The sequence below is a fragment of the Galeopterus variegatus genome, unplaced genomic scaffold (genome assembly GCF_000696425.1).
Source record: "Galeopterus variegatus unplaced genomic scaffold, G_variegatus-3.0.2 Scaffold1427, whole genome shotgun sequence".
Taxonomy (NCBI): domain Eukaryota; kingdom Metazoa; phylum Chordata; class Mammalia; order Dermoptera; family Cynocephalidae; genus Galeopterus; species Galeopterus variegatus.
Genome location: NW_007727538.1, coordinates 252008 through 278788, shown reverse-complemented (window position 1 = coordinate 278788; position 26781 = coordinate 252008). Strand labels below are relative to the sequence as shown.

Genomic DNA, 26781 nt, shown 5'->3' with positions numbered 1-26781 from the left:
CTGCTGCCATTGAAGTTTTTTCCAATCATCGTCATTGGGATCATTGCACTGATATTAGCACTGGCCATTGGTCTGGGCAGTGAGTACAATCCATTATTTAGCAGGCTCTCAAGTCCCTATGCAAGTGTTAAAGCTTTCATGAGCTCCCCCCACATCTGTGTTGTGCAGCAGCCCAACTGTCGTTACTGGAGGCAAACAGCACTGGGTTTGCTGACCTGACTTGGGGCTTTATCTGCCTGCATGAATGTAAGTCCAGTCTGGGGCCCAGCAGGGGCTGTTGGCCATGCTTGGAGCTTTGTCACCAAGGAAGCTGCCCAGTTAGATGTGTCCAAAGTCAGCTGATGAAATAAAATCCTGCGGGTGGGAAGGGGGGAGCCAACCTGGGTGGAGAAGACAAAGAGGCCCGTTCACTCAATGCCAGGCACACCAGCTATTTTTATAATAAGGTGAATGTGGCTTTTGAGAAAGTGGGTCATTTGGATGGAGAGTGCCTAATGGGGACACATTTCTCATATTGTCTTTCAAATAATTGGATTGGAAATCAGTTTAATTTGCCACCTGCATGGCTGTGTGGTTCACAGTCCTTCCTGGAGTCAGAGAGAACAGGGTGGCTGCAGTTCTTAGTCCGACCTCTTGCTCGGCCGGCTCAGTGGGTCCACCCACAGCCACACAGTTTCTCTTTTGAACTTGAGCCCTCCAGAGTCTCAATGCACCTTGAGTTGTGGCTCCCGGGCCAGGCTGCTTAGGGAGACAAAGTGGGGTGCAGGAGCCCCTCCCCCTGGAATGCAGAACAGAAACTGGGCTGAAGAAACAGGCTGCAGAGAGGGATGCCATTTCAATGCAGGTTTCATTATTCATGGGCGAGCCCAGTGCTGTGTGGCAGGTGTATAGTCGTTGGTGCTGCACACTGAAAGAGCTGTTCATTAACACTCCCGCCTTCCTCCCCTTTTCTCAGTCCATTTTGACTGCTCTGGGAAGTACAGATGTCGTTCGTCTTTTAAGTGCATTGAACTGACGGCTCGATGTGATGGGAAGTCAGACTGTAAAGACGGGGAGGACGAGTACCGATGTGGTGAGGTCCTGTCTTTTCACCATAAAGAGGGAGGAGGTCAGCAGAACCCAATCCTGCCCCTTCCCACCTGTGCAGCAGGTCCATGTCCTGCCACTGTCATGTCATGTCCTGCTGGGATTCATCTGGCATTTGGCTGGGGAGCTCCTGGGCTGGGTGTTCAGGGAGGGCCATTCCATGGAGCTCAACTGCAACTGGGGAAACTACACAGGCAATAAATAAGACGAGACCTCCAAGAAGTCCGGGTGGGGGTCCAGACGGTAGGAACTGTGGCTGCTCTGCCAGGGGGAGGCCATGCGGATAAGCAGCAGGTTGGATGCACTGAGGAGGGCTTGGGCTGCTGTGGGCACTGTCCCACTCACAGCACCCTCTCCCCGGGTGCCGGCCAGTCCGGGTCAGCGGCCAGAGCGCTGTGCTCCAGGTGTTCGCAGCGGCTTCGTGGAAGACCATGTGCTCTGATGACTGGAAAGAGCACTACGCAAATGTCGCCTGTGCCCAGATGGGTTTTCCAAGGTAAGTTCTGACCGTTTCCAGCCCGTTGGGAAAGTGGTAAGTGTGGGAGCGGAGAAGACAGGCGGCTGCGGCCTGGCTGGGCGCTGCCAGCACTTCCACACGTGGCCCTGCTCCAGCCTCACAGCTGCCGTGCGCAACGTCACCCGCATCTCACAGACGGGCAGGCCGAGGCTGGCAGGCCTGGTGACTTGCTCATGGCACATGGAAAATGGCATCTTTGGGGTTCCTCAGGGTCAGGGCAGGACCCTAGATGCAAACGTGCAATGAAGGGCCCTGGAGGTGAAAGCTGAGTCCTATGGCTCCTCATTCCATGGCCTTTGGAGTCGCTTCCTGGACACGTCCTGCTTGTCCTGGTGGTCACACCCACGTCCACACACACTTCCCCAAGAACCCCAAAGAACAAAACTTGGAAAGTCAGAAATTTAGTGAAAACTTCATCACTCAAAACAGCTGTTTAGCAAAATGTAGAGGATTTTTCACTTTTCCACATTTGGTGTTGCCTACATGAGTTTTTTGCATCGGAGTGACATATTTTTGCCCAGACCTATCTTCCTTCTCTCTGCTGGCCCCTTCCTCCTGACTCCCCATGGTGGCCATGCTCCCGTGGGTTCCCTAAGGTCACGCTTGCTCCTCTTCACTCTCAACTCTCAGAGTTCAAAGCAGGCAGGCTCTTTGCATTCCCACGCTCACCTTAGGAACTGAGCAGGGCTGAGAAGGGCGGACTTGGAAATGCTTCTCTGCACCCAAGAAACAGTCATCAAAGCCACACTGCTCTGAGTCCTCGACTTCCAAAATTGATGCATCATGTTCTCAGCACCCTTTCTGCAAAGCAGGTGAAACCTGTAATATCTTCCACCTACGTCCCCGAGGCCGGGCTCCTCCTCACGCAATGCCAACCTGATTCAGAGATCAGCCACATTCCAAGTTCAATGACAACAGCAAAGGCCACTCACATGAATGCCTTCAGGAATGGTGTAGACTTTACTGCTCTGAGACAAGGAGGAGGAAGCTCACACCACACCAACACCCACACCCGCACGTGCACATGCACGCACGCTCACACACACACTCACACACACACACATGTGCATGCTCACACACACACACATGCACGCTCACATATGCATGTTCACACACACACATGCACACTCACGCATGCTCACACACACATGCATGCTCACACGTGCATGCTCACGCACACACATGCATGCTCACACATGCATGCCCACACACACATGCATGCTCACACATGCATGCTCACACACACGCACACTCACACATGCATGCTCACACACACACATGCATGCTCACACACACACATGCATGCTCACACATGCATGCTCACACACACACACATGCACACTCACACATGCATGCTCACACACGCATGCTCACACACACACTCACACACAGCCCGCTGCAAGCAGCTGCGAGCTTCTGCACCAGGCATTCCTGTTCCCTGCTGGTTCCCTTCTCTGACTCACCAGCAGCAGGGAGGGGAGACCACTTTCTTTTCCCTTCCCCCCTCCTCCTCTCTCTCAGTGTACCACCCTCTCCAGGCAGATCCCAAGGCCTCTTTGCCCTGTTTTGTAGAATGCTCAGCGCGAGCCCTTTCCCACCCCGTGCTCCCGGGAAGCAGTTAGGGCCCACCCCACAGTATGGGCAGCCCTTAGACATCCCTCTCCCCTCTTGTCCCTTGTCCCTCTCCAGCCGTTTGGTAAAATATTCCTTCCTACCATTAAAATGNTAGTGAAAACTTCATCACTCAAAACAGCTGTTTAGCAAAATGTAGAGGATTTTTCACTTTTCCACATTTGGTGTTGCCTACATGAGTTTTTTGCATCGGGGTGACATATTTTTGCCCAGACCTATCTTCCTTCTCTCTGCTGGCCCCTTCCTCCTGACTCCCCATGGTGGCCATGCTCCCGTGGGTTCCCTAAGGTCACGCTTGCTCCTCTTCACTCTCGACTCTCAGAGTTCAAAGCAGGCAGGCTCTTTGCATTCCCACGCTCACCTTAGGAACTGAGCAGGGCTGAGAAGGGCGGACTTGGAAATGCTTCTCTGCACCCAAGAAACAGTCATCAAAGCCACACTGCTCTGAGTCCTCAACTTCCAAAATTGATGCATCATGTTCTCAGCACCCTTTCTGCAAAGCAGGTGAAACCTGAAATATCTTCCACCTACGTCCCCGAGGCCGGGCTCCTCCTCACGCAATGCCAACCTGATTCAGAGATCAGCCACACTCCAAGTTCAATGACAACAGCAAAGGCCACTCACATGAATGCCTTCAGGAATGGTGTAGACTTTACTGCTCTGAGACAAGGAGGAGGAAGCTCACACCACACCAACACCCACACCCGCACGTGCACATGCACGCACGCTCACACACACACTCACACACACACATGTGCATGCTCACACATGCATGCACACACACATGCACGCTCACACATGCATGCTCACACACACATGCACACTCACGCATGCTCACACACATGCATGCTCACACATGCATGCTCACACACACACATGCATGCTCACACACACACATGCATGCTCACACACACATGCACGCTCACACATGCATGCTCACACACATGCACACTCACACATGCATGCTCACACACATGCATGCTCACACACACACTCACACACAGCCCGCTGCAAGCAGCTGCGAGCTTCTGCACCAGGCATTCCTGTTCCCTGCTGGTTCCCGTCTCTGACTCACCAGTGGCAGGGAGGGGAGACCACTTTCTTTTCCCTTTCCCCCTCCTCCTCTCTCTCAGTGTACCACCCTCTCCAGGCAGATCCCAAGGCCTCTTTGCCCTGTTTTGTAGAATGCTCAGAGCGAGCCCTTTCCCACCCCGTGCTCCCGGGAAGCAGTTAGGGCCCACCCCACAGTATGGGCAGCCCTTAGACATCCCTCTCTCCTCTTGTCCCTTGTCCCTCTCCAGCCGTTTGGTAAAATATTCCTTCCTACCATTAAAATGCTCCATTTAAGAGGAAGTCCAGGAGATGCAATTTCTCTGGGCTGCCACCTCCACGTCGCCTGCCTTCCCTACAAACTTGCTTTCTCCTTCCCTGTCCATGGCTCCAGTTTCTAAGACTCACTTCTGTATTCTTTTTTTGTTTATTCTTCCTACTTCTCTCCTTGAAAGCCCTTCTTCAGTCTTCTCTGTGTGCCTGCATCCTGGGTCAGCTGTCTGTGACTAAAACAAAAAAGGATGAAAATACTGTCTGGCCGATTGCTTGGGCTCAGATCCAAGCGTAGACTCAGGCCTGTTATGTAACATGTGCCTCAGTTTCCTCCCTTAGGAAATGGAGGTAATAATAGGGTCATTGTGAGTTCAAATGACTTTAAGAGTGTGGAATTGAGCCTGGTTCATAGGAACACGAGTTTGAGGTTGTGGTTGTGATCATTTCTACCACTCTGAGACTTCAACCATTCATGGGGCTCTGGCTGCAGCATTTGGGAGTCCTTTTCATGTCACAAGCCCCTGCCCACTGCCCTGCCACCTGCATCAGGAGCTCACACCCCAGCGACAATCTGCTCCTCCACGCCAGCGCCTGCTGTATCGGCAGATGGAGCTGTCCCTGGGAGGCCTGCTGCAGCTGTGGCCGCTGCCTCAGTGACATTTCCCTCACAACCCCAACCTGACTGAACTTGGCATTCTATGCACACATCCCCCTTAGTGCCCACGGTCACCTGATGGGAGCCTGCTTGACAGTGGGTGAAGCAGGCCAAGCGCGCTATTTTCTTCATTCCACGGGGCAGGGGACAGTGGCTCTCCATTCTCCACCTTCCATCTCGCGACCCTTCACCAGCGTTCACCAGAAGATCTGTGGCCTGACACCTTAAACTTGTACTTGGTCCCGGTGTCTCCCGAGATGCTTCTTTCCATGTGTTCATCTCTTTCCAATGGGACCCACACCAGCTTGGGGCACACGGGGATGTCCCATGACCTCCCCAGCCCACAGTTGTTGAGGAGCTTGTGCGCTATTTTCTTCATTCCACGGGGCAGGGGACAGTGGCTCTCCATTCTCCACCTTCCATCTCTCGACCCTTCACCAGCGTTCACCAGAAGATCTGTGGCCTGACACCTTAAACTTGTACTTGGTCCCGGTGTCTCCCGAGATGCTTCTTTCCATTTGTTCATCTCTTTCCAATGGGACCCACGCCAGCTTGGGGCACACGGGGATGTCCCATGACCTCCCCAGCCCACAGTTGTTGAGGAGCTTGCCACCCACTTTGGTGCCTGGCTGACAATGCAGTACCTGGTTCTGCATTTAGCTCCCTCTGGGGCTTGCTTCAGGCCAAGTGAAGGTCTTTTCAGCAAATGCATCAAGCTGCGGCCCACTCAGTGACACCAGAGTGGTCCTCCCTCCACACGGCTGGATCCTGGGGGTAGGGGGAGCAGGGTCGTGGAGCCAGAAGCGGGGATCATCCTAGCTCCCATGGTCTGGAATACCTTGCTAAGGTGTGTGGACTTTATGGGCAAAAGGAAATCTTTGACAGTTGCGGGGGTGGATAAAATGATGTCCCTAAGTGTGGTGCCTGTCATCTTTTGACTTGAGCACAGATTGATTTGAAATGTAGCTTCAAAGAGTAAGTTTAACACATCAGGTCTGTGTTTCCAATGTGCTCACAGCTACGTCAGTTCAGATAACCTCAGAGTGGACTTGATTGAGGAGCAGTTCCAGGAGGACTTTGTGTCTATCAATCACTTCTTGCCAGATGACAAGGTGACCGCATTACACCAATCGGTGTATGTGAGGTGAGTGGTTAGGCGATGCTGTTGTACGCACAGGTGTCAATTCATCTGCTGGATTTCTGAAGCTGTGATGTGCAAGAACCTAACCCCAAACCAGGCAAATATGGCCCAAGGAAAAAAGGAAAGGACACATAGTAGCAGGGTAATCATGATGTGCGTGTGATAAGTGCAGTACGGTGCCTGTCACGTAGCAGGAACTCCAGGTATGTTTTGGGAATGGAAGGAGATAAGCAAGAGGAAGGAAGGGAGGAAGGAAAGAAGGAAGGGAGGGAGGGAAGAAGAAAGAAAACATGAAATTAAGAAAGAAACTTTCCCTTCTTGTTTACAAAGTACTCTAACATTCACCAGTTACTCTACGTGTCCCCAGCGACTCGTGGTGGGGGCAGAATCAGCTATCCTTAAGTAAGAGTCGGGCACCTAAAACTGAGACGGTCATCTGCCTTGTCCCAGTAGACGGGGAGCAGCAGACACAGCCAGGCATCCTAAATCCAAGTTCCAAACTCTCTTCCTGACACCATGGGCCAAACTCCAAGATGTGTGTTCTCTGCTCTGGGAAGAACGGGCTTGTCAGTCTGTCTATCGTGGAATGAACAAGCCCCTTGGGACCCACATGCAATCCAGACTGACAACTCATCTCCAGGTCCTAAATTCTCAGTCTGGTGACACCAGCTTCTCTTGCATGATGAAGCTGGGGCTCTAACGGCAGAAAAAGTTACAAATATTTGGGGATCCCTTTCCCTCCGTTATAAGGAAAGCACATGCCCTGGTCTGCATGTGTGTAATGGACTGGGGTGGGGGAGTGTGTGTCATTCTGGGGTGATCACATCTCACTGCTCCCAGGAGGAGTCCTCTCTGAGGTGTGTGAACCCAGACTGAAGGGGTCCCAGAGAGCCTGCCACACTGTCCCCCCAGCCTTCTGTGTCCCCTAGGGTCTAGCATGTGAAGAACATTGGGGTAAATGGTCACGCAAATGACACCAATGTGTGTTTAAACAATATTTCTCCCTGTGCATCTCCCATCCTCTGCCATGTGAAGCTTAAAAATACTGAGCAGCCCACCACACACACGCAGTACGTCACTGCTGGTCAAGTGTTTTACAGTGAATTGCGGGACCTCACTCTCACCGTTAGCTGTTTTTTGCATAGACTGAAATTGTAATCTATATTCAGGAGCAGAAGAAATAGTTTATTTTTTCCCTTATCCTAAGGTTAAGTTAAAAACGTGTTCATTTCACAGGCCTGGAGTATTTTTCATGAAGCCTGCTCTCTTTCCACTCTAGGGAGGGGTGTGCCTCGGGTCGTGTGGTTACCTTGGCGTGCATGGGTAAGAGTTTGAGAAACGCAGAGAAAAAAGGGGTGCAAGTGCTCGCCTGCACCCCTGTCCCCCAACTCCCCAAGGACGGCTGAGTCCCTTCCTCTGTGTGCCCCCACCTGATGGAAGAGGGGAGCAGCATCAGCCTCTCCTGTCGGTGGGCGGGGGAAGGCAGCCCAGCAACTTCTCAGCAGAGGACAGGACCGACTGTCACTCTATAGAATTTCCAGGGAAGGCACCCTGGGTTCCTGGAAGAGGGGGAGTTCACGTTGCAGGGGTGGGGTCTTGCAGTAGAGGGGTCGGGCTGCGGAAGGCTCTTGCCTGCTCCTGTTGGGGAGCTGACTGACATCCCTGTGTTGTCATCATCCAGGGGTGGGGTAGGCTCCTTGCTCCAAAGGGCTCTTCATCCCCCACCACACCCTGCCGTCCTCAGGCCTCCCTGTGAGCCTGTGCCCACCTCTCACCCTGAGCACCCCCCTGCTGTCTTAGAACTGCTGTGAGCTCTGGGCGGGTGGCAGTGATGTTGGGGGACAGAGGAGCAGGTCCCCGTTGTGACACCATTTCCTCCAGAAGGGTGTGCAGGATCTGCCCATAGCCCTTGCTCTCCCTCTGCAGTCTGTGGTCTGAGGATGGGTTACAGCCCGCGCATCGTTGGTGGAAACATGTCCTCACTCGCGCAGTGGCCCTGGCAGGTCAGCCTTCAGTTCCAGGGGTACCACCTGTGTGGGGGCTCCATCATCACGCCCCTGTGGGTCATCACAGCTGCACACTGTGTTTACGAGTGAGTGCTCCTGATCTCCTGGGTGTGGCCCCCATCTTCCTGGGCCCCTGCCCAGTTCTAGGGCATATGATTTGGGTGGAAAGCAGCAGGTCCAGAAAGCAGCAGACAGAACGACCACCACAACTAATGTCAGCTGGGGAGGCCCTGCCCTCCTCACCACAGACCTGTCACCCTCTATGGGGAGTGACCAGTGATCCTGAGCTCATTTTAAGGATTTTAGACCTGCAGCCCATACAGAAAAGGTAGAAAGAGGAGGAAGGAAGCTCTTGTGCAGGAGGAAACCCACAAAAACAAAAGGACCTAGACCTTCCCGTAGTTAATTCCAGAAGAGCCTGTTATGACTGAGACCGGGTAGGATGGAGCAGGGTGGGGTGGGGAGCTACAGGTGTGTTGGGGGGGCATTCATGTAGTCTCCCTTCTTACACTCTCAGGAGCTTACAGTGTAAGAAAACCACAGAAAAGTCTTCCATATGCAGTGTTAATTCACCCTGCCATTTTTACCTCCTGATTTGGTTACTGTCTGATGGAGAATGAGCGCTGATACTCCCTTGCAATGATCTAAATTGAGCTCAGTTCTCAATGCCAAGAAGACCTATGAAGGACAGAGAGTGAGGTCTGTCCAGGAATACCTGGGTGTGAATCTGTGTTTCTGCAGGGCATGGGAGCCATGGTGAGATGTCTAGCATGCACAAGCAGGAAAGGGGCCATCTCTTGCCTGATAACATGTCCCGCCACCTCCCTGGGCTCTCAGGACACCTGAGGACAATGGGTTGAGTGGTTTGATTTTCCTTGTGATTTACCTCTTGGTCTTCTTGTTTCAGTCTATACCTCCCCAAGTCATGGACCATCCAAGTGGGTCTAATTTCCCTGCTGGACAGTCCAGCTCCTTCCCATTTGGTGGAAAAAATCATCTACCACAGCAAGTACAAGCCAAAGAGGTTGGGCAATGACATCGCCCTCATGAAGCTGGTCGGGCCACTCACGTTCAATGGTATGCTGGGTTTCTGTGTTGTTCTGTTGATTTTCATTTGCTTCAAGAGGATTTGTAATTGCTTGTTGGAACATTTTTATGATGGCTCCTTTACAATCCTCATCAGATAATTTCAACATGTGATTCGTGTTGGCATTGGCATCAGTTAATTATCTTTTCTCGTTAAAGTTGTAGGATTTTTCTTGTTCTTGGTATGGTAAGCATTTTCAACTGTATCCTGGACAATTTGGCTATTTCATAGGGTGACTCTGTGTTCTACATAAATTTTCCATTGTAGCAGGTGGCTGTTAGGTTTTGTGAGACAGAGAAGAGAGAGAGACCCAAGCCGGTGTCATTTCAGCCAAGAGCTTTATGTCCACTAACGTGGAGGGATGACAGAGCCAGATCAGTTCCCCCAAACCAAGAAAAGCAGGAGGTTTATAAGACTTTTAGGGAGGGTTCTGACAGAGTAACAGGCAATTTTGAAATCAGTGGTAGGCAAGGTGACACAGCCCTTGTGGCCTGATAACATCTGGTAGGTTAAGTCATAGCCTCCCCGATTAGCCACTATCTCAGTACAAAGCATTCCAGCCCGAAGCCTGCTAGATGCAGCCCACAAGAGGTTCCCTTGATGATAATGGTCATGTTTACCCCTTCCCAGGAGAGGAATCTCAGTTCCCGGAGCAGAAAAGGGAAAGGGGTGGGGAAGAAGGGGGAAAGTTGCTCAACCTGGCTGTGCTGAGGTTAAGCCAGCCATGAGGCCTGATAGTGGCCACCCTGTTTGGATTTAGTTCGGAGTTCCTGGCCTGCTTTTGTGGACCATGGTTCAGATATAATCTAATTTTAGAGCTTTTGTGGCTCTACTTTGGTCTGCTCAGTTTGTCTGGTGCCACTTTCTCCCTCCCTGGGGCTACCTGGAGGCAGAAAGAGCTTCTCCAGGTCAGGCGGCCTGGTGCCTCTAGGAGGTGGAAGAGAGTCACCAGCCTGTCCACAGGAACAAAGAGCACTTCCCTGTCCAGGAGCTTGCTGTGGTGTCCCCCTCCACCACACCACCCACCTGCCCTGTCTCTGGGTAGAGGAGTGCAGTCCCAGCCTCAGCTGAGAAGCAGAGCCTCGCCACTGGCAAGCTGGCTGTGGCGATTTCCTCCACTTCTTTACAGGTGGAACGACACTGGCATCTCCAGCTTCCTGGAAGTGCTCCAGAAAGTTCTCTCCCAACAAGCGGCTGAGTTCAGCAGGCTCCAAATGGCTCTATTTCTTTAAAAAAGTCAATTCCTGCCCTCTGGATGAGCCTACTCCTAAATAAATGAAAGCTCCCTTTTCCTTCCCAGGGGATACAGGCAGGTTGAGGAGCAGGCAGAGTACAGTGAAGCAGATGAATCCTCGCTTCTTGGAGGAGAATCTGGCAACAGACCAGCTGCAGATTTGACAGCCAAACCTTCAGGGTGTTTATCACATGGCACACATAATACTCTGAAACAGAGAAATTGTTATGTTGGTGCTACTTTGCTAACTATTATTAAATATATCTGGTTACAGGAAATGAGGAGGCAGCACTTGTACATTGATAAAAATTTAAATGAGTCCCCTTATTCTTTCTCTACCTTCCTGTTATTGTCCTACCCAGAAAGCTTAGCGCCTCTCTGGTGGCACATGCATGACACTGTCTCTGGTGGAGGGTGTATGTGACACACTCCCCCACATGGGCAGATGTGCTGCTTCTAGGTGTCTCAGAACAGCAGGAATGCTCATGGAATGAGGTTCTGTAAAGGACGTATGGATCCATGGTCTGGACCAGGAGTGGGTGAGCTCTAACTTGCTGGCCAAATCTGACCCATCGTTGGTTCTGGCAAACAGCATTTTATTGGCACGCACCAGACCCATCTGTGTTCCTCTTACCTGTGGCTGCTTATGTGCTCAATGGCAGGGTTGGGTGGCAGTAGCAGAAACTACATGGCCCACAAAGCCCAAAATATTTACTGTTTGGCCCCTTACAGAAAAGGTTTGCCGACTCCTGGTCTAGACTCATTTGTGTTGCCTCTGTGGAGGGCTGTTTTGTAGTTGTAAGAGTTCTGGGTAGTGAGCTGGGGGTGGGGTCCCCTCTCTGATCTAATTGCCTTTAAATAAGCAAGGTCTGGACCTTTCCCTGGGAGGAAGTCTTTGCTCCTCAGAGACTTAAACGCCCATGAGATTAATTGATTTCGCGACTACTGCTTTGATCGAATTGAGAGTTGCTGTCCCCCCTTTAAACAGAGATGATCCAACCAGTCTGTCTGCCCAACTCAGAAGAGAAGTTCCCTGATGGGAAACTGTGCTGGACATCAGGATGGGGGGCCACAGAGGATGGAGGTCAGTGATCTGGAACGAAGATTCTGAGCCTGGGAACCCAGAACCTTGAGGGCTGGGTTGGGGAGGGGCCCCTCCAATGTCCCAATGTGCTATTCTTATGGGGATACCCAGATGTCCCGGCCAAGCGGTGTGAGTCCACTGTTCAAAACATGCAACCAGCTGAGTAGCTGTGGGTCTTGCGTCATGGTTCCATTTGTCTTGGGACAGTGTGAAACTGCAGACCTCCTGGGAGAGAAAACACGCAGAACCGTGGGCACCCCCCGGTGGAGAGACCCTCACTAACACATTCGTGGGCCCCTCCTTGCACCTCCTTTACCTGTCCTCCCACCCTGTTTCCCAAGTACAGACAGAGCTCACCTAGTCAACCCACCCAAGCCCTATTCAGAAGTCACAGATTTGTGACTGTGAGGACTTTTTGCCTAGTGGGACTTTGGAAGATTTCTGAGGGGTCTTCAAAAAGTCCATGAAAAGATTCATGTTATTGTATAATTCTATTTTTCCACAAACTTTTTGAAGTATTGTCGTATTTTGTCCTACAAAGGACAACTAGAAAAAGTAACCAAATGGGATCTTTTTGCTATGATAACAGAAGTAGTAATGTAATTAACAACAAAAAATGCAGGTGAACCTGTACCGCCCTTCATCAGTGCGGGGCACAGACGTGCCCACAGTCCCTGGGTTTCCCACAGTTGCTTTCCCTGTTAGTGGGAACAGCGTTAGTTTCCTGGGGTTGCTGTGACAAATTACCTCAAACTAGATGGCTTGAAACAACAGAAATCTATTCTCTCGCAGTTCTGGAGCCAGGAGTCTGAGATCAGGTGCTGGCAACGGTGCTTCTGTCTGAGGCTCTGCAGGAGCATCTGTCCCAGGCCTCTCCCCCAGCCTCGGGGCTCCAGCTGTCCCTGGACGTCCTTGGCTTGTAGATGCACCATTCAGCCCCAATCTCTGTCCTCACTTAGCCTTTCCCCCTGCCTCTGTATCTCAAATCTCCCTCTCCTTTGTCCTATGAGGACACCAGTCATTGGATTTAGGGCCCAGCTTAAATGCAGGATGATCTCATCTCGAGATCCTTACCATAATTGCACCTGCAAAGACCCTCTCTCAAATAAAGTCAATATTCTATGGTGTCCAGGAGACATGTTTTTGGGGGCCCACAATTCGACTCAAATCAGGAAGTTCAGTAGTTTCCTCTTGAGACCTACTAGATGAACCTGCCCCTCCTGAAGGCACGTGGGGGCTTACCCAGATCCTCAGGGTCTGTAGGGCCTTGCTGGCCCACATTCCCACCAGCCCACAGTGGTGCCCACCCTAGCTGGGGCACCCATAGCTCTTTTTAGACTCAAGCTCAACCACTTGGCCATCAGCTCTGTGCTGACATGGCTGGTCCTGGGGCCTCAGCTCCACCAGAACCAGCATCCTTGGTTGGTGGTGGAAGCAGGGACCCAGTCGACGCTCCCCTGCCTCTCATGGTGAGTTCTCATGAGTTCCCATTTGGGGTCATCCAGCCTTCCAGAGTGATTCTAATAATGCTGGACTCTGCAGAGGAGGAACTGGAGAACAGCCCCTTTCCCCTGGGAGGTTCTGGATCTCTCCACAGAGATGCTCATCTCCTTGTTATTAAACTGCTCTGTCCCCCACAGAGGTCCAGTGACCTCTTTCCCCGGGGAGTCTTACAGGACTGGCTGCATCCTTCTGCCTGCATTGGAAGCTCCCCCTGACAACACGCTGAGCTCTGTTTCACCATGTACCAGGCATGGAGCTGAATGTCTCATGTGACACCCTTTGTCCCACAGAGCAGCCCCTGCAGGGGGTGTTGTCATCATGCTCATCTTGTGGGTGAGGAGACCGAGGCAGAGGGCCCCAAGTGCCCTGTGGGCTCACATGCCAGCTGGTGCAAGGGCTGGGGTCCATTTTCATGCCCCCCACCCAGCCCTTCTCCATGTTTGTTCTCTGAGAATTTGGAGATGGTTATTTCATTGCCTTCACTGAATCTTAGTGGGTGAATAGCGACAGTACGACACTCAGCCTGATGTCATGATCAGGCAGTCCCTGTTGAAAGTGTGGTCAATGTGCGGGAGGATCTGGGAAGCCCCTACAGACCAACACTCACTGCACCCTGCACACCTGGACACACCACCTGCCAACACATGCTAGACAGACAGAGGGCAAGGCGCCTCCTGCTTTAAGCCTATAAAACATTAAGATACTGGGTCACAAATAGTCAAGTTGGAGGGGTCGATCCTGTTGGTGTGGGTGGTGAGGTGACCCACTGCAGGTTGTTGCCACTGCAACAAGTCACCCCAAACTTAGTGGCTTAAAATGACTGGAGGACATTTATTATCTTACAGTTATGGAGGTTGGAGGTCTAAAATCAGTCTCAGTGGGCTGAAATTAAGATGTTGGTGGGCTGTGCTCCTTCTGGAGGTGCTGGGGGAGAATTCATTTCCTTGCTTTTTCCAGCTTCTAGAATCCGCCTTGGCTTGTGGCCCCTTCTTCCCTCTTCAAAGCCAGCAGCGTTGAAGTCTTCACATCTCTCAGGCTCATCTCAGCTTCCGTCATCACGTCTCCCTCTCTGACCCTCCTGCCTCCTTCTTTTCCTTATAAGTACCCTTGTGATGACATTTAAGGCCCACGCGGGCAATCTAGAGTAATCTCCCCATCTCAAGATCCTTTGTTTAATCTCATCCACCAAGTCCCTTTCACCATTTAAGTGACATAGTCTTAGGGATCAGGATGTGGATGTCATTTTTCTGCTGACCACACCATGGTTCCACCAAGAAGCTGTGTGTGTGACCTTCGTGAGCCTCAGTTTCTCTCCCATAACTGGGTTGCTCTGAGAATCAAATGGGCTGGTGCAGATCAGCTACTTTGCCTGGGATGTGCCCTGGGGAGGATGTGGCACCTTTGGGCAGTACATGGCCCTGATGTGAAGCACAGTGGCACGTGGCTACTTAGAAGGGGCAGGCTCTAGGGCTTGATGTGCTGCATCACAGGCGAGTATGCTGGTCCCACCCAGGACCACACCTGGATGCCCACCATGGCATCCTGTTGGGTGTCACGCCTCTGTCCCTCTGGTCCCCACATGTTCCCTTCTCACTGTACACCCCAACCCTTGCTTTGGAGCAGGCGACGCCTCCCCTGTCCTGAACCACGTGGCTGTCCCTTTAATCTCCAACAAGATCTGTAACCACAGGGACGTGTACGGTGGCATCATCTCCCCGTCCATGCTCTGTGCAGGCTACCTGAAGGGCGGTGTGGACAGTTGCCAGGTAAGGGGCCCTGTGACCTCTGGGGGCCACGCTGGTGGGTGAGGCTGTGGTATGGTGACCCAGCCCCTGGGACAGGCCATTCCCGGTGTGTCTCTGTGACTGGGTGAAAAGCAAATTTACAGGGCGTGGGGAGGAAATTTGCTCAAGATAGCACTTCCTTTCCTGGGTGCTAGGGCTGTGTTTCACCAGCCTCCGACTCTGCTTGGGAGCTGGTGGTGGGAGGGGTTTCATGTTGCTCCCCTCCTGCCCCATCCTCTGAGTTTGCAGGGGGTCAACAGGGGCGGAAGGCAGTGGGAACCAGTGAGTCTGGGCCTCCAATGCCACCTGGTGGGCCACAGGTCAATAGAAGCCCCTGCCCAGGCAGACACTCCGGCTGAGAGCACTGCCTCACTGCACCCAGCTGCCCTCAACCTTCAGTAGCTGGTCAGGAGACACAGCTGGAGGGGAACCACCCAGAGGGGCTAAGGGACCTGTTCTGGGGAATGCCAGAGTCAGTTCAAGAAGGGCTGCTGGGTGTGAGAGGCATCCCCACCCATGTGAGATATCGTGAAGAGGGGTCCCACCATGGTGACAAGGAGTGCACAGCTGTACCTGTCCCCTTGACCTCTGCTTCTTTCCCTGCCATCTAGGGAGACAGCGGAGGGCCCCTGGTGTGTCAAGAGAGGAGGGTGTGGAAGTTGGTGGGAGCCACCAGCTTTGGCATCGGCTGTGCTGAGATGAACAAGCCTGGGGTCTACACCCGCATCACCTCCTTCCTGGACTGGATCCACGAGCAGATGGAGGTGGGTGCAGCATGCTCCCCCAGCTCAGCCGTCCCCGCATTCAGCCGCTAGCATCCTGGAGGCATTGAGCAGGTGTGGGTCCCACGGCTGTGACTGCATAGAGCCCCGCTGCGCCCATGGGTGGCAGACTGACCTGCCTCACCAGGCGGGGAGTGAGAGGCTGTGCGTGCAGGATGGCATGAGCAGGTGGTGTGACCGGGGACAGGGGCTGAGGGGTGGCTGAGGACCCCGAAAGCCCTCTAAGGAGCTGGAACCTTGCTGAGAGCCAGGGATGGGACAGAATCTGCAACAGGAGGGGCTTAGGCAGCTCTGCTTTAGGGGGTCCTCCCTGGAGGGGGAGAGGTGGAAGGGACGGGTGGGGCCTGCAGGGGGACCCTAGTCGCTAAGGCTGGCCTGGTGGGACTGGGCAGGCAGGGGGACCCCTGACATTGCTGGACACCCCGGGGGGCAGGGAGAGCCCCCCTGCGATGGTGGATGGGCAGGGCCTCAACTTCATCTCAGACTCCAGCTCGAGTCTTGCATCACTCCTTGGACCACTTTCGAAGACTTCTTATTTTCCCCCCTAATTGAGGTGAAATTTCCGTAACTTACAAGTCACCATCTGAAGGTGAACAGTTCAGTGGCATTCGACGCATCCACAGTGTAGTGCAGCCACCACCTCCATCTTGTCATCCCCAAGTAAAACCTGCACCCTTAGTACTTACCCCACTCCCCCACCCCACCCCAGCCTCTAGCAACACCTGCCTTCTGCCTCTGTGGGTCAAAGACTTTTCAAAATGTTTCTTTAATTTGAAACAATTGTCTAAGAAAGGACATCAAACCGTTAAAGTGCCTCAAGCGTAAATTCCAGTTCTTCCTCATTGATTTTTCTTTCTTTTTTTCTTTTTGCTTTAAATAAGAAACTACACAGTGTTCTCATCTCCCTCTTCCCAGGGGGAGGCCCAGGACTGGGGCTTAGCCTGGTCTCAGCTCCTGCCCTGGCCCTGGCCATAGTTCCTGCCCTCAGGGCATGGTGGCGGCTCAGGGCTGGCCAGTAAGTGCTGGAAGACAGGCCCAACTGAAGATGTCCCCAATGCTCACTTGCTGTGGGACTGTGTGCCACATGATGCTCCTCAGTACGAAATTCAGCCAAACCCACTTGCCCCCTAAAGAGTGTCTGGTGGGCGTTTCCGTGAGCGACCTCTGCCCTGCAGAGGCCAAGGGCACCTTGGGTGGGAGCCTGGGGTACAGACCAGCTGTGACCACGTGTGCACCAAGGGCAGAGGTGGAGGCAGGGAGGGGCGGGTCCTCTGCATTGGGCTGCAGAGACATGCAGGTGGCCCTGCAGCGCTGGCTCACAGGACACAGCCCCATGTGACCCAGCAAGTATCATGAAAGGCCAGCTTGAAACATTGAAGGGTACAGGAAGTCAACTCCCGATTCTTCAAGCTGGCAGGAGTGCTGGGGCGGGCCAGGGATAAAAGTCACTCTGGGGAGCCTCCTGATGATGGTGGGAGGATGGAGATAATGTCGTAGCCCATTTCCTCCCAGCATGCCTGGTGGCAGTCCTGCACCCATCCCTGCGTTACAGCTGAGGGAGCCCGCTTACAGCCCCCACCCCCCTAGCTAACAGGGCAGAGTGAGTCTGACCAGACCCGTGACTGGAGGATAATGTCGTAGCCCATTTCCACCCAGCATGCCTGGTGGCAGTCCTGCACCCATCCCTGCGTTACAGCTGAGGGAGCCCACTTACAGCCCCCACCCCCCTAGCTAACAGGGCAGAGTGAGTCTGACCAGACCCGTGACTGGAGCCCAGCATGACTTTGCTCAGTGGGATGAACAGATCTCAAGCTTGAGGAGCATAAGACTCCCCTGGCTGTTTGTTAAAACTGACAATTCCCTGGACCCTTCTCCAGAAAGTCTGATGAGGGGTCTGGGGTGAGGACCCTGCTGATGTGGATGCACGGGCTCTTCAGGCACACTTGAGAAACACTGGTACATGCCATATGGCTCCCTGCAAGTGTGTAGGAAATTTCCACACTTGTCAGGAAGCTGTGCACGGGGAGCCCGGTCTGCAGCTGGCTGGCCTCACTGAGCCAGGTGGTCGGTGCTCTCTACAGAGCATCTTAGTCCTCAGCCATCTCTGACTGGCTGAGGGGCTGCAAGAAATGCCACTGGCAGAGACATGCCCTTTCCCAGATCTCTCTTCAGATGTCCTGGGAAGACGCAGAAGAGGTGTCCCTTTCCACAGCCTTTCCAGCAGGTCTGCGCTTTGGTTGTTCCGTCTGAGCCTCACATCTGCGGGGAATTGTCCTCTTTGTTAGCTGTCACCCTTGTGTTCAGCCAGACATTTTCTCTATCTGATTGGGGCTTAAAACAGTTGTTCTGACTTAAACCAGAACTTAGGAACAGGAGACTAAGACCTACAATGTCCATGTGGAAGTTATGGAACATTCTCAGGGCAGTGATGTGTTCAGCCAGACATTTTCTCTATCTGATTGGGGCTTAAAACAGTTGTTCTGACTTAAACCAGAACTTAAGAACAGGAGACTAAGACCTACAATGTCCATGTGGAAGTTATGGAACATTCTCAGGGCAGTGATGAAAAATGCAGAAGCACTGCTATTGGGGACTTTCTCACACCTCTCTGGGGTCTGCACAGACCTGGCACACCCATTCCCCCACCCCCCACCCCCCCACCTGTCAGAGGCCAACCTTATCCCTATTAATGGAGAACAGCCCAACGCTTCGCCAGGGTAAAGTACAGGTACCCACTTTGTCATAGTGTCAGAGAGATGTCTTGAAGTGCCAAAAAAGGTAATACCTCTGTTTTCATTTTTAGAGGGACCTGAGAACTTGAAGTGTAAGGGGACAAGCTGCCACCTGAGTCCCTGCAGCGAGGGAGACAGCCTGACACTTCCTGGACTGCTGTGTGGGAAGGTGGACATAGGCAAGGCCTTCAGGGCTTTGCCTTCTGACACTAGCTGCAGCGCCAAAGGAGGAGCGTCCTTCATCCCCTGACAGACACTGGGCACAACCTGCTTCTCAGGCCTCTACCCAGCCACTGGGGCTTTGGGCTAACATGACCTTGAAGCTCCTTTCTGACCTTCACTAAGAAAAGCAGGAACTCCTCCGAAGTGCTATCTTTCCCCACATGTCCATTTGGTTTTCTCTCTAGGGGTCATGCAGAATTACTGACAAGACAGGCCATCTCACATGCAAAGCAATGACGGTCACTTGGTACAAATGTGCTGGGCAGAACTGCAGGAATGTGATCATTGTAGATGTAGCTGTCTGCACATTTTTATCTCTAGGGACCGGAACCAAACCATAATTTTCTGCTTCCAAGATCTCTTTCCACACATGGGGAACTTGATCTATGAGTGACTAGTTTGAAGGCTTATTTTATTTCTTTGTAGCATTTGGTGCTCGAAGTATTATTGTCCCCTGCTTCCAAAAAACATATGTTCTCTTAGCTCATTCATTAGCTGGTCTTGTTGGAATGAATTCTGATTGCTTGTGTAAATCGAAATCATGTGCTTAATTTGAGAGATTTGATTGCTTTGGTCTCTCCTATATACATTGTGGATTTTGCATTTTTCTGTTAGAACAGGTTTCTTGGCAGATTAGATTAGAATGACCTCATATTATATCACTAGGCTCAAAAGCAGAGCAAGAAAGTACAAAGTACTGGGATAAGAAAGGCCCACCGGAGCCCCACCCAGTGGGTACTGCAGTCAAATAGAGCAGAGGTTACAGGTAGTCGAGAGGCCAGAGGCTCCCCAACTCCTCAGGCGGGTCTGTTAATCTACCCTGCACCTGCAGTCCCTGCATCACACACTCATACAGGAGGGTTACTTGGTAAGTAATTACTCGCCACTGGTGCTTTGTCACAAATTGATGAATCCGAATATGAATCAGTTGCTTTGCCTTGTGGCAACAGTGGACAAGAATAGTGAGTTTAAAAGAGAGAGCAGAGGAGGGTCCAGGGGCGAGGGAGAGAGGTCTCCAGGGGGCGACTCTTGCACGTGTGTGAGATGGGGATGGAGACAGGGGACAGGGAGCCAAGGCTAGCTGGCCACTGAGCAACTGTAGTCGGATTCACCCCAGCCCAACAGAGCCGCTACACAGACGACTGTGTGTGTCAGAAAGGACAGGACCATTCTTCTGTTGAGCACTTTGCCCAGCTCTCTTTGAAGGTAGTGGTAGCTCATGTACTGCAGACCCTGCTGGTGAAGAGATGAAGGATTTCCTGTGCGATCAGCTCAGCTGAGACACTCTGTGGGGTCAACTGACACGTATTTCCAACTGCTGTCATTTCATACTTCCCAGGTGACTACAGAGTTTTGTGAAGGTGTGTTTGACATCTTACCATCATCTTTCAGGAGGTCTTGGGGCGTCCTACTGGCGTGCGGTTAGCCAGCCTGCACCGTCGCCAGCACCATTCTCTGCGCGTCTCACATGCTCGCCTGTTTCATTTTCACAACAGTCCCATGAGACAGGGACTGTCATTATTTCTCTTCTGTCAGTGAGGAGACTGGGTATGAGAAGCTAAATATTTTCCCAAGATCGTACATAGGGCTGGCAGTGTGTCCAGGACTCGGCCAGGGTGTCAGGCCAGCAGGAGTCAAAGTGGCGTGGGGAGCCGAGCTCTTTGGCAGTTGGGTTTGAACCCTAGTGATACACATTAGTAATTCAAAGTCCTGATTAACTTTTCCCCTCTAAGGGAATGCTTGGTTTCAGTGGAGACCTTTATTGGCTCCAGGTGGAGGTTGATGGGGTGGAGCTGTTGCCCATCTTTTTCCTTTTTTGCAGGGACACAGTTTGGTACCTACCTCTTACCTGAGAGCCAGGCCAGTGAGGGAGACAGGAGAGAAAGTTGTGGCTAGGGCACTCCCAACCTGCAGCCACTTGCAGAGAAACAGCTAGAAGAATATGCTGCAGATGAGGTGGGCTGGCCCCCTTGTGGCCTGCTTGGACCTGAAAGAGCAACTGTGGGACACTCATGTCCTGAGCTGGTGAATGAGCAGAGCCCCCACGTGTGCCCAGGTGTCCAGGACAGAGTCATGGGGAGAGGAAACAGGTGCCTGCACTCTCTCTCTCTCTCTCTCTCTCTCATACTTTAATATTTGATATGGATTTACTTTAACATTTTAGAAATAATTATAGAAGACCAAACTTATAGAAAGTTTGGAAAAAAGAGTATTAAAAATTGGTCAACAACTTAAATACTGTAGGTGGCCATGGAAACCACGAACACTCCCCTCTCCTGTTAGGAGGGTTTCCAGCCCCAATCTAGGAACACCTGCTGAAGCCTGTGTCCTCCACTCCTCTATGCCTTGAGTGAGGAGGAACATCTCAGAAGGTGCAAGCCCCTGAGCTGCTGCCCTGTCACTGAGACCAGTGTAGGAGCTCACTGGTGTGTGAAGAAGTTGGTGGTGTGAGTGCAATTGTACTGGCCTCAAGGTCAGAGGTGACAGAGGCAGTGAAAGTTCAAAGGCTCCCGCTGCCATGCGGGTCCAGAGAAGTGAGAATTCCCAGTGTAGTGACACTGGGGCTGTGAATGTGTGTGAGAACTACACCCTGTTCAAATGGGCAGGTGCAAATTCCTGATGACCGAGGCAACAGAGAGTGAGCCCGCAAGGGGGAGATACACCCATGACCAAAAGAATGTTTCTTCACTCTGCACAAATCTTAAACATCAACTTCAAATCAATTCATTTAGCCAGAGTCACTCGTTGGGCTGTGTTTTCTCCCCACAGCGTGAAGAAGAACTCACTGAACTTGCTGCCATCTAGCACGTGGGACAGTCTTCTGTGTGTGTGACAGGCTGTGCTGGCGAGCTTGGCACGTTTGGCCATGGCTGTCTTCTGCTCGAGAGCTGCTTCCTGAGATGTGCTGTGTTCCAATTCACTGGCCCCTGCTCAGTTGCCTAAATGGCCTGAATTTTCCCTGTTTATGGACCCATGGAGAGAAATCACTTTTTCTTTGGGGCTCCACAATACATGCGTGTGTGCTGCGCACAAACCAGTTTGGGTGTGAGAAATTTGCACCTGCCCATTTGCACAGGGTGTAGTTCTCACACACTCGCAGCCCCAGTGTCACTACACTGGGAATTCTCACATTACACACATAGCGGAACTTCCACAGCAACGCAATCGTCTGTTTCCGAGCCTGTCTCCCATTCCAAGCTGGAGCTGGTTGAGGAGGGGGCCGCATTCTGTTCACCTGTGTTTTCTAGCCCCCGAGCCAGCATCGGGTACCCAGAGACCCAGGAGAGAAGGAAAAGTGATGAGATGAAATACACGTGCCACCTAGATGGATGTTACTAGTAACCTAATGTTATTGTTTCATAAACATGAAACATACCATGGTTTATTTTAAAAGTCTCCATATTTATCCACTTAAAAGTATCAAAACAACTAGTCTGCATAACTGAATCATGCTCACACCCATTTCTCTGGTCTGCTCAGAGTGATGAAAATCGTGTAAAAAACACGACTCAGTCTAGTTCACAGAAAATAGTCAAAGTAACATCACTAGGGGGTGAGAAGTTACAAAATGGAGTTTTTATGTGTGTGTTTGTTTTTGTTTTAAGAATAAAAAGAAAAACACAGTGATGGTCTTTAAAATCTGTTCACTAAGAATTAAGATTCTGCCTTCAGGGTTGGGAGCTGGACTCTTCAGGCACATTTTCTCTATCAGGGCCTTTGTTTTTTTCCCCTTTACCTCCTTTCTATAAGCTTCCGCTGTCCCTCCTTTCCCTGGAGAGGGTGAGCGGTGACTGAGGGCCGCGGGAAGAGCTGAGGCTTGCTGAGCTTTCATGGGCGCATGGCCACTTGCTAACCTCTCTCTTCACTGGGAGCCACTGGTGCAAGGACACAGCACCTGCAGCTGCCACCATCCCCTCCTCCTTCCCAGCAGTCCTGGGGGGTGGGCCAGTAGAAGGGGTGATATTGTGCAGGAAATGCTCAAGTGGGTACATTATTATTGTATTAGTATATGATATTATTATTATTATTATTGGTGTTATTGTATGACACCAAGGTGGTATCAAAACTGTGTGCTGGGTGATATTGTGCAGGAAATGCTCAAGTGGGTACATTATTATTGTATTAGTATATGATATTATTATTATTATTATTATTGGTGTTATTGTATGACACCAAGGTGGTATCAAAACTGTGTGCTCACTTCCTGGAGGTGCCGAAGAAAAGGCAAGGGAAGGGACAGGAGTTGGGGACGGTCCCTAGGACCTGAGCACTTCTAGTTTATCCAGGCCACCCTTGGGGGAAACCTAGGAACTTCCCAGGCTTGTGTGGGGATCTGGGGAGGACAGCCAGTCCCACCCACTCCTCTAGGCCACTGGAAAGTTCCAGATGGGGTGCAATTCCAGACCCCGGGGGAAGCTGCCTCCTGGGCCTGTGAAATGAGTGCCTCATCTCACCTCCCTCCAGGCTTGGGGGAGGTCCTTGTAGGCAGAACTGGAGACCTGAGAGGTCTGGGTCATGCCAGAGCAGAGCTACTTTCTGCAACCACACCTGGGGGTGCCCACTGTGAACCAGCCTCAGCGCTGGTGACAGGGAGTAGGAGCGACAGGTAGGCAGGTGTCAAGACTCAAGATGCTAGAATCTGCAACCCGCTTCACCCCGAGCAGGCAGCTCCTCATCTTCCTGAGAGGCCGTCCTTCAGCTGTGAAACTATAGAAACAAGTCTGTAGCCCCAGGGCTTCCCTAAGGCTCCAGCAAGAACTACTTAGTGAGTCTTTTGGGAGTGGGGAGCTGTTGTCTCCTTGGTACAGTTACACCCAGGGGAGGGGCCTTAGGGCTGAGGATTCAGTTTAACCACTCCTGGGAGCATTCCCACGCTCCCAAGGGAGCAGGCCATTGCCAACCACAGAAAAAATAATTTTTAAAAGTTATTCTTTGTTTACGGAGTCATGAGAACTATGAGTTCAGAAACATTCTTATTGGGCTAATGTTTTTTAATTGAAAATTTTATTGAGATCATTGTAGAGTCACATGCAGTTGTAAAAATGAACACCGAGGGATCCCCTGTAATGATAATATTTTGCAAAACCATAGTACCGTATCACAACCAGGATACTGACATTCGTACTGGTCTTATTCAGATTCCTCTAGTATTACTTGTACTCTTGTGTGGGTGTGTGTGGGTGCGTGTGTTCAGCTCTGGGCAATATTATCACTGCACAGGTTGGAGTATCGATCCCCACAGTGAAGATACTGAACAGTTCCCCCATCAAAAAGATCTTTTCTGTTGCTCCTTTTAAAAACACTAACAACTCCTTCATGAATGTCCCACCCCTGTCCCTAACCACTGGCAACCACTAATCTGTTCTCCTTTTCTAAAATGTTGTCATTCAAACATGTTACATAAATGAAATCATATAGTATATAACTGTTTGGAATTGCCCTTTTTTCTCAGAGGAATTCCCTGGAGATTTACCAAGCTGTTGTGTGTATCAGTAGTTTGTTCCTTTTTATTACTGAATAGTATTCCATAGTATGGATATATCACAGTTTGCCTAAACATATGCCTGTTGAAGAACATCTGGGCTGATTCCAGTTTGGGATATTACAAATAAAGCTTTTATGAACAATTGTGTACAAGCTTTTGTGTGAACATGAGTTTTCACTCCTGTGGAATAAATGCCTAGGAGGGCAATTGCTGGGTGATGTGATAGCTGCATGCTTAGATTTTTAAGAAACTGCAAGCTCTTTTCCAAAATGGCTCGACTTCACCATTACACTCCCACCGTAATGTATGAGAGATCCAGTTTTCCAAATCCTTACCAGCACCTGGTGTTGCTACTGTTTTTTACTTTTATGATAATTTCATTGTAGTTTTAATCTGGATTTCCCTAATGGCTAATGATGCTGCACATCTATTCATGTGCCTATTTGCCATCTGTATATCCTCCTTGGTGAAATGTCTCTATGTTTTTTTTCCAGTTAATAACTGGATGGTTTTCTATTGTTGAGTTTTGAGAGCTCTTTATATATTCAAGATACAGATCCTTTGCCTGTTATGGAGTTTGCAAATATTTTCTCCTGCTCTGCAGCCTACCTTTTCATTCTTTTCCCATGGGCTTTCACAGAGCAAAAATTTTTAATTTTGCTGAGCTCCAATTTATCAATTTTTCCTTTTATGTATCATGTTCATGGTACCAAGTTGAACTGCTTACATGATTGCAGGTTCCAAAGATTTTTGCCTGTTTTCTAAGAGTTTTATAGTTTTACATTTTACATTTATTTCTATGATGTATTTTGAGTTTTGTATGAGGTGTGAGGTTTGGGTTGAGTTTCACTTTTCCCCTATGAATGTCCAGTTGCTCCAGCACCATTGTTGAAAGGCTGTCTTTCCACCATTGAATTGTTTTTGCACCTTTGCCAAAATCAATTGGACATATGTGTGTGGGTCTATGTCTATGACATCCGTGCTGTTCTACCAATCTGTGTCCATCCTTCTGCTACCACTGCACTGTCTTGATTACTATACCTATTAGTAAGCCTTAAATACAGTAATTCCTCCCACTTGGTTCTTCTTTTTCAAGATTGTTTTAGCTGTTCTCAGGGCCTGTGTCTTTCTATGTAAATTCTACAATAAGCTTATCTATGTCTTCAAAAACCTTGCTGGGTTTTTGATAGAAATTGCATTAAACCCATACATCAATTTGGGGAGAATTAACATCTTTGCTGTGTTGTCTTCCAATCCATAAACATGGTATATCTCTCCATATATAAGGACTTCTTTGATTTCTTTTGTCAGAACTTGGTCATTTCCAGCATACGGACCCTGTACACGTTTTGCTAAGAAGTTTGTATTTAAATATTTTGGTTTTTGAGTGATTGTAAATGGCATTTGTGTTTTTAATGTCAGTTTCTGCAAGTTCACTGATAGTATATAGAAACGCAGTTGGTTTTTGTGCTGATCTTGTATCCCATGACCTTGCTGAACTCTGTTATTTCTAGTTTCTTTTTTCTTGTAGATTGCTTGGGATATTAGACATAGGTGATTGTGCCATCTGCAAACAGGTAGTTTTATTACTTCTCATCTGTACGCATTTTTTCTTTCTTTTCTTTTCTTTTTTTTCTTTTTTTGCCTTATTTCAGTGACTAAAAGTTCTAGGATTATGTTGGGTAAGAGAGAACATCCTTGCCTTATTCCCAGTCTTAGGGAGAAAGCATCCAAGCCTTCCACTCTCAGGCATGACAAAAGCTGTAGGTGTTTTTTAGATGCTCTCTCTTTTTTTTCTTTTTACTTAACTAATTTATTATTATTAGTTTTTTACATTCTAAGATGTTGTTGTGGAGCAGTTGGGGGGAGGGGGATAGGGGAAAGGGGAAGAAGACAGGGTGGCGGGAGGAGGAAGGCGGGAAGGTGGGGTGTAGTTGAGAACCGTGGTACCCCTCTCATTCTGGCAGGGGAGCCCAGGGGGCTTCCAGTGGTGGCTCAGTGATAGATGCTCTTTTGCAAGTTGAGGTAGTTCCCCTCCATTACTAACTTGCTAAGAGTTTGTGTCACAAACAGGTTTTAGATTTCATCAAATATTTTTCCCACAGCCATTGATAGGATCATATAATTTTTCTTCTTTGGCTTGTTGGTGTGATGGATTACATGGATTATATTTTTTTTAATGCTGAACCAGCCTTACATAGTGGAAACAAAACCTATTTGGTTATGTGCATAATAAAATGGCCCCATAAAACGAGTTGGGGGGTATTCACCCCTTTTCTATTTTCTGGAAGAGGTTGCATGAAATTGGTGTTAACTTTTATTTAAAAACTGGTCCTACATTTTTGGGGGGGAGATTTTAAATTATGAATTCAACTTCTTTGATGGTTATAGGTATTCATCTTAGTTGGGTTTTGGTAGTTTGTGGTTTTGGAGGAATTAATCCATTTCTTCTAGGTTATCAAATTCATGAGCATAAAGTTCTTCATAACTTTCCCTTATTATCCTTTA

The 26781-nt window shown here is 50.3% G+C and overlaps 1 protein-coding gene across 1 annotated transcript in view; it reads left to right on the top strand.

Annotated features, from left to right (window-relative positions):
• The window catches only part of TMPRSS3 (transmembrane protease, serine 3), a 25670-nt gene extending 7015 nt beyond the window's left edge, over window positions 1-18655 (top strand). The window contains exons 3-13 of the mRNA XM_008576916.1: window positions 2-79; window positions 956-1072; window positions 1459-1582; window positions 6232-6357; window positions 7634-7677; window positions 8281-8446; window positions 9268-9437; window positions 11670-11765; window positions 14892-15034; window positions 15664-15816; window positions 18638-18655. Coding sequence (XP_008575138.1) covers window positions 2-79; window positions 956-1072; window positions 1459-1582; window positions 6232-6357; window positions 7634-7677; window positions 8281-8446; window positions 9268-9437; window positions 11670-11765; window positions 14892-15034; window positions 15664-15816; window positions 18638-18655 — 1235 coding nt within the window. The remainder of the gene's footprint in view (window position 1; window positions 80-955; window positions 1073-1458; window positions 1583-6231; window positions 6358-7633; window positions 7678-8280; window positions 8447-9267; window positions 9438-11669; window positions 11766-14891; window positions 15035-15663; window positions 15817-18637) is intronic.
• The last annotated feature ends 8126 nt before the right edge of the window (window positions 18656-26781 follow it).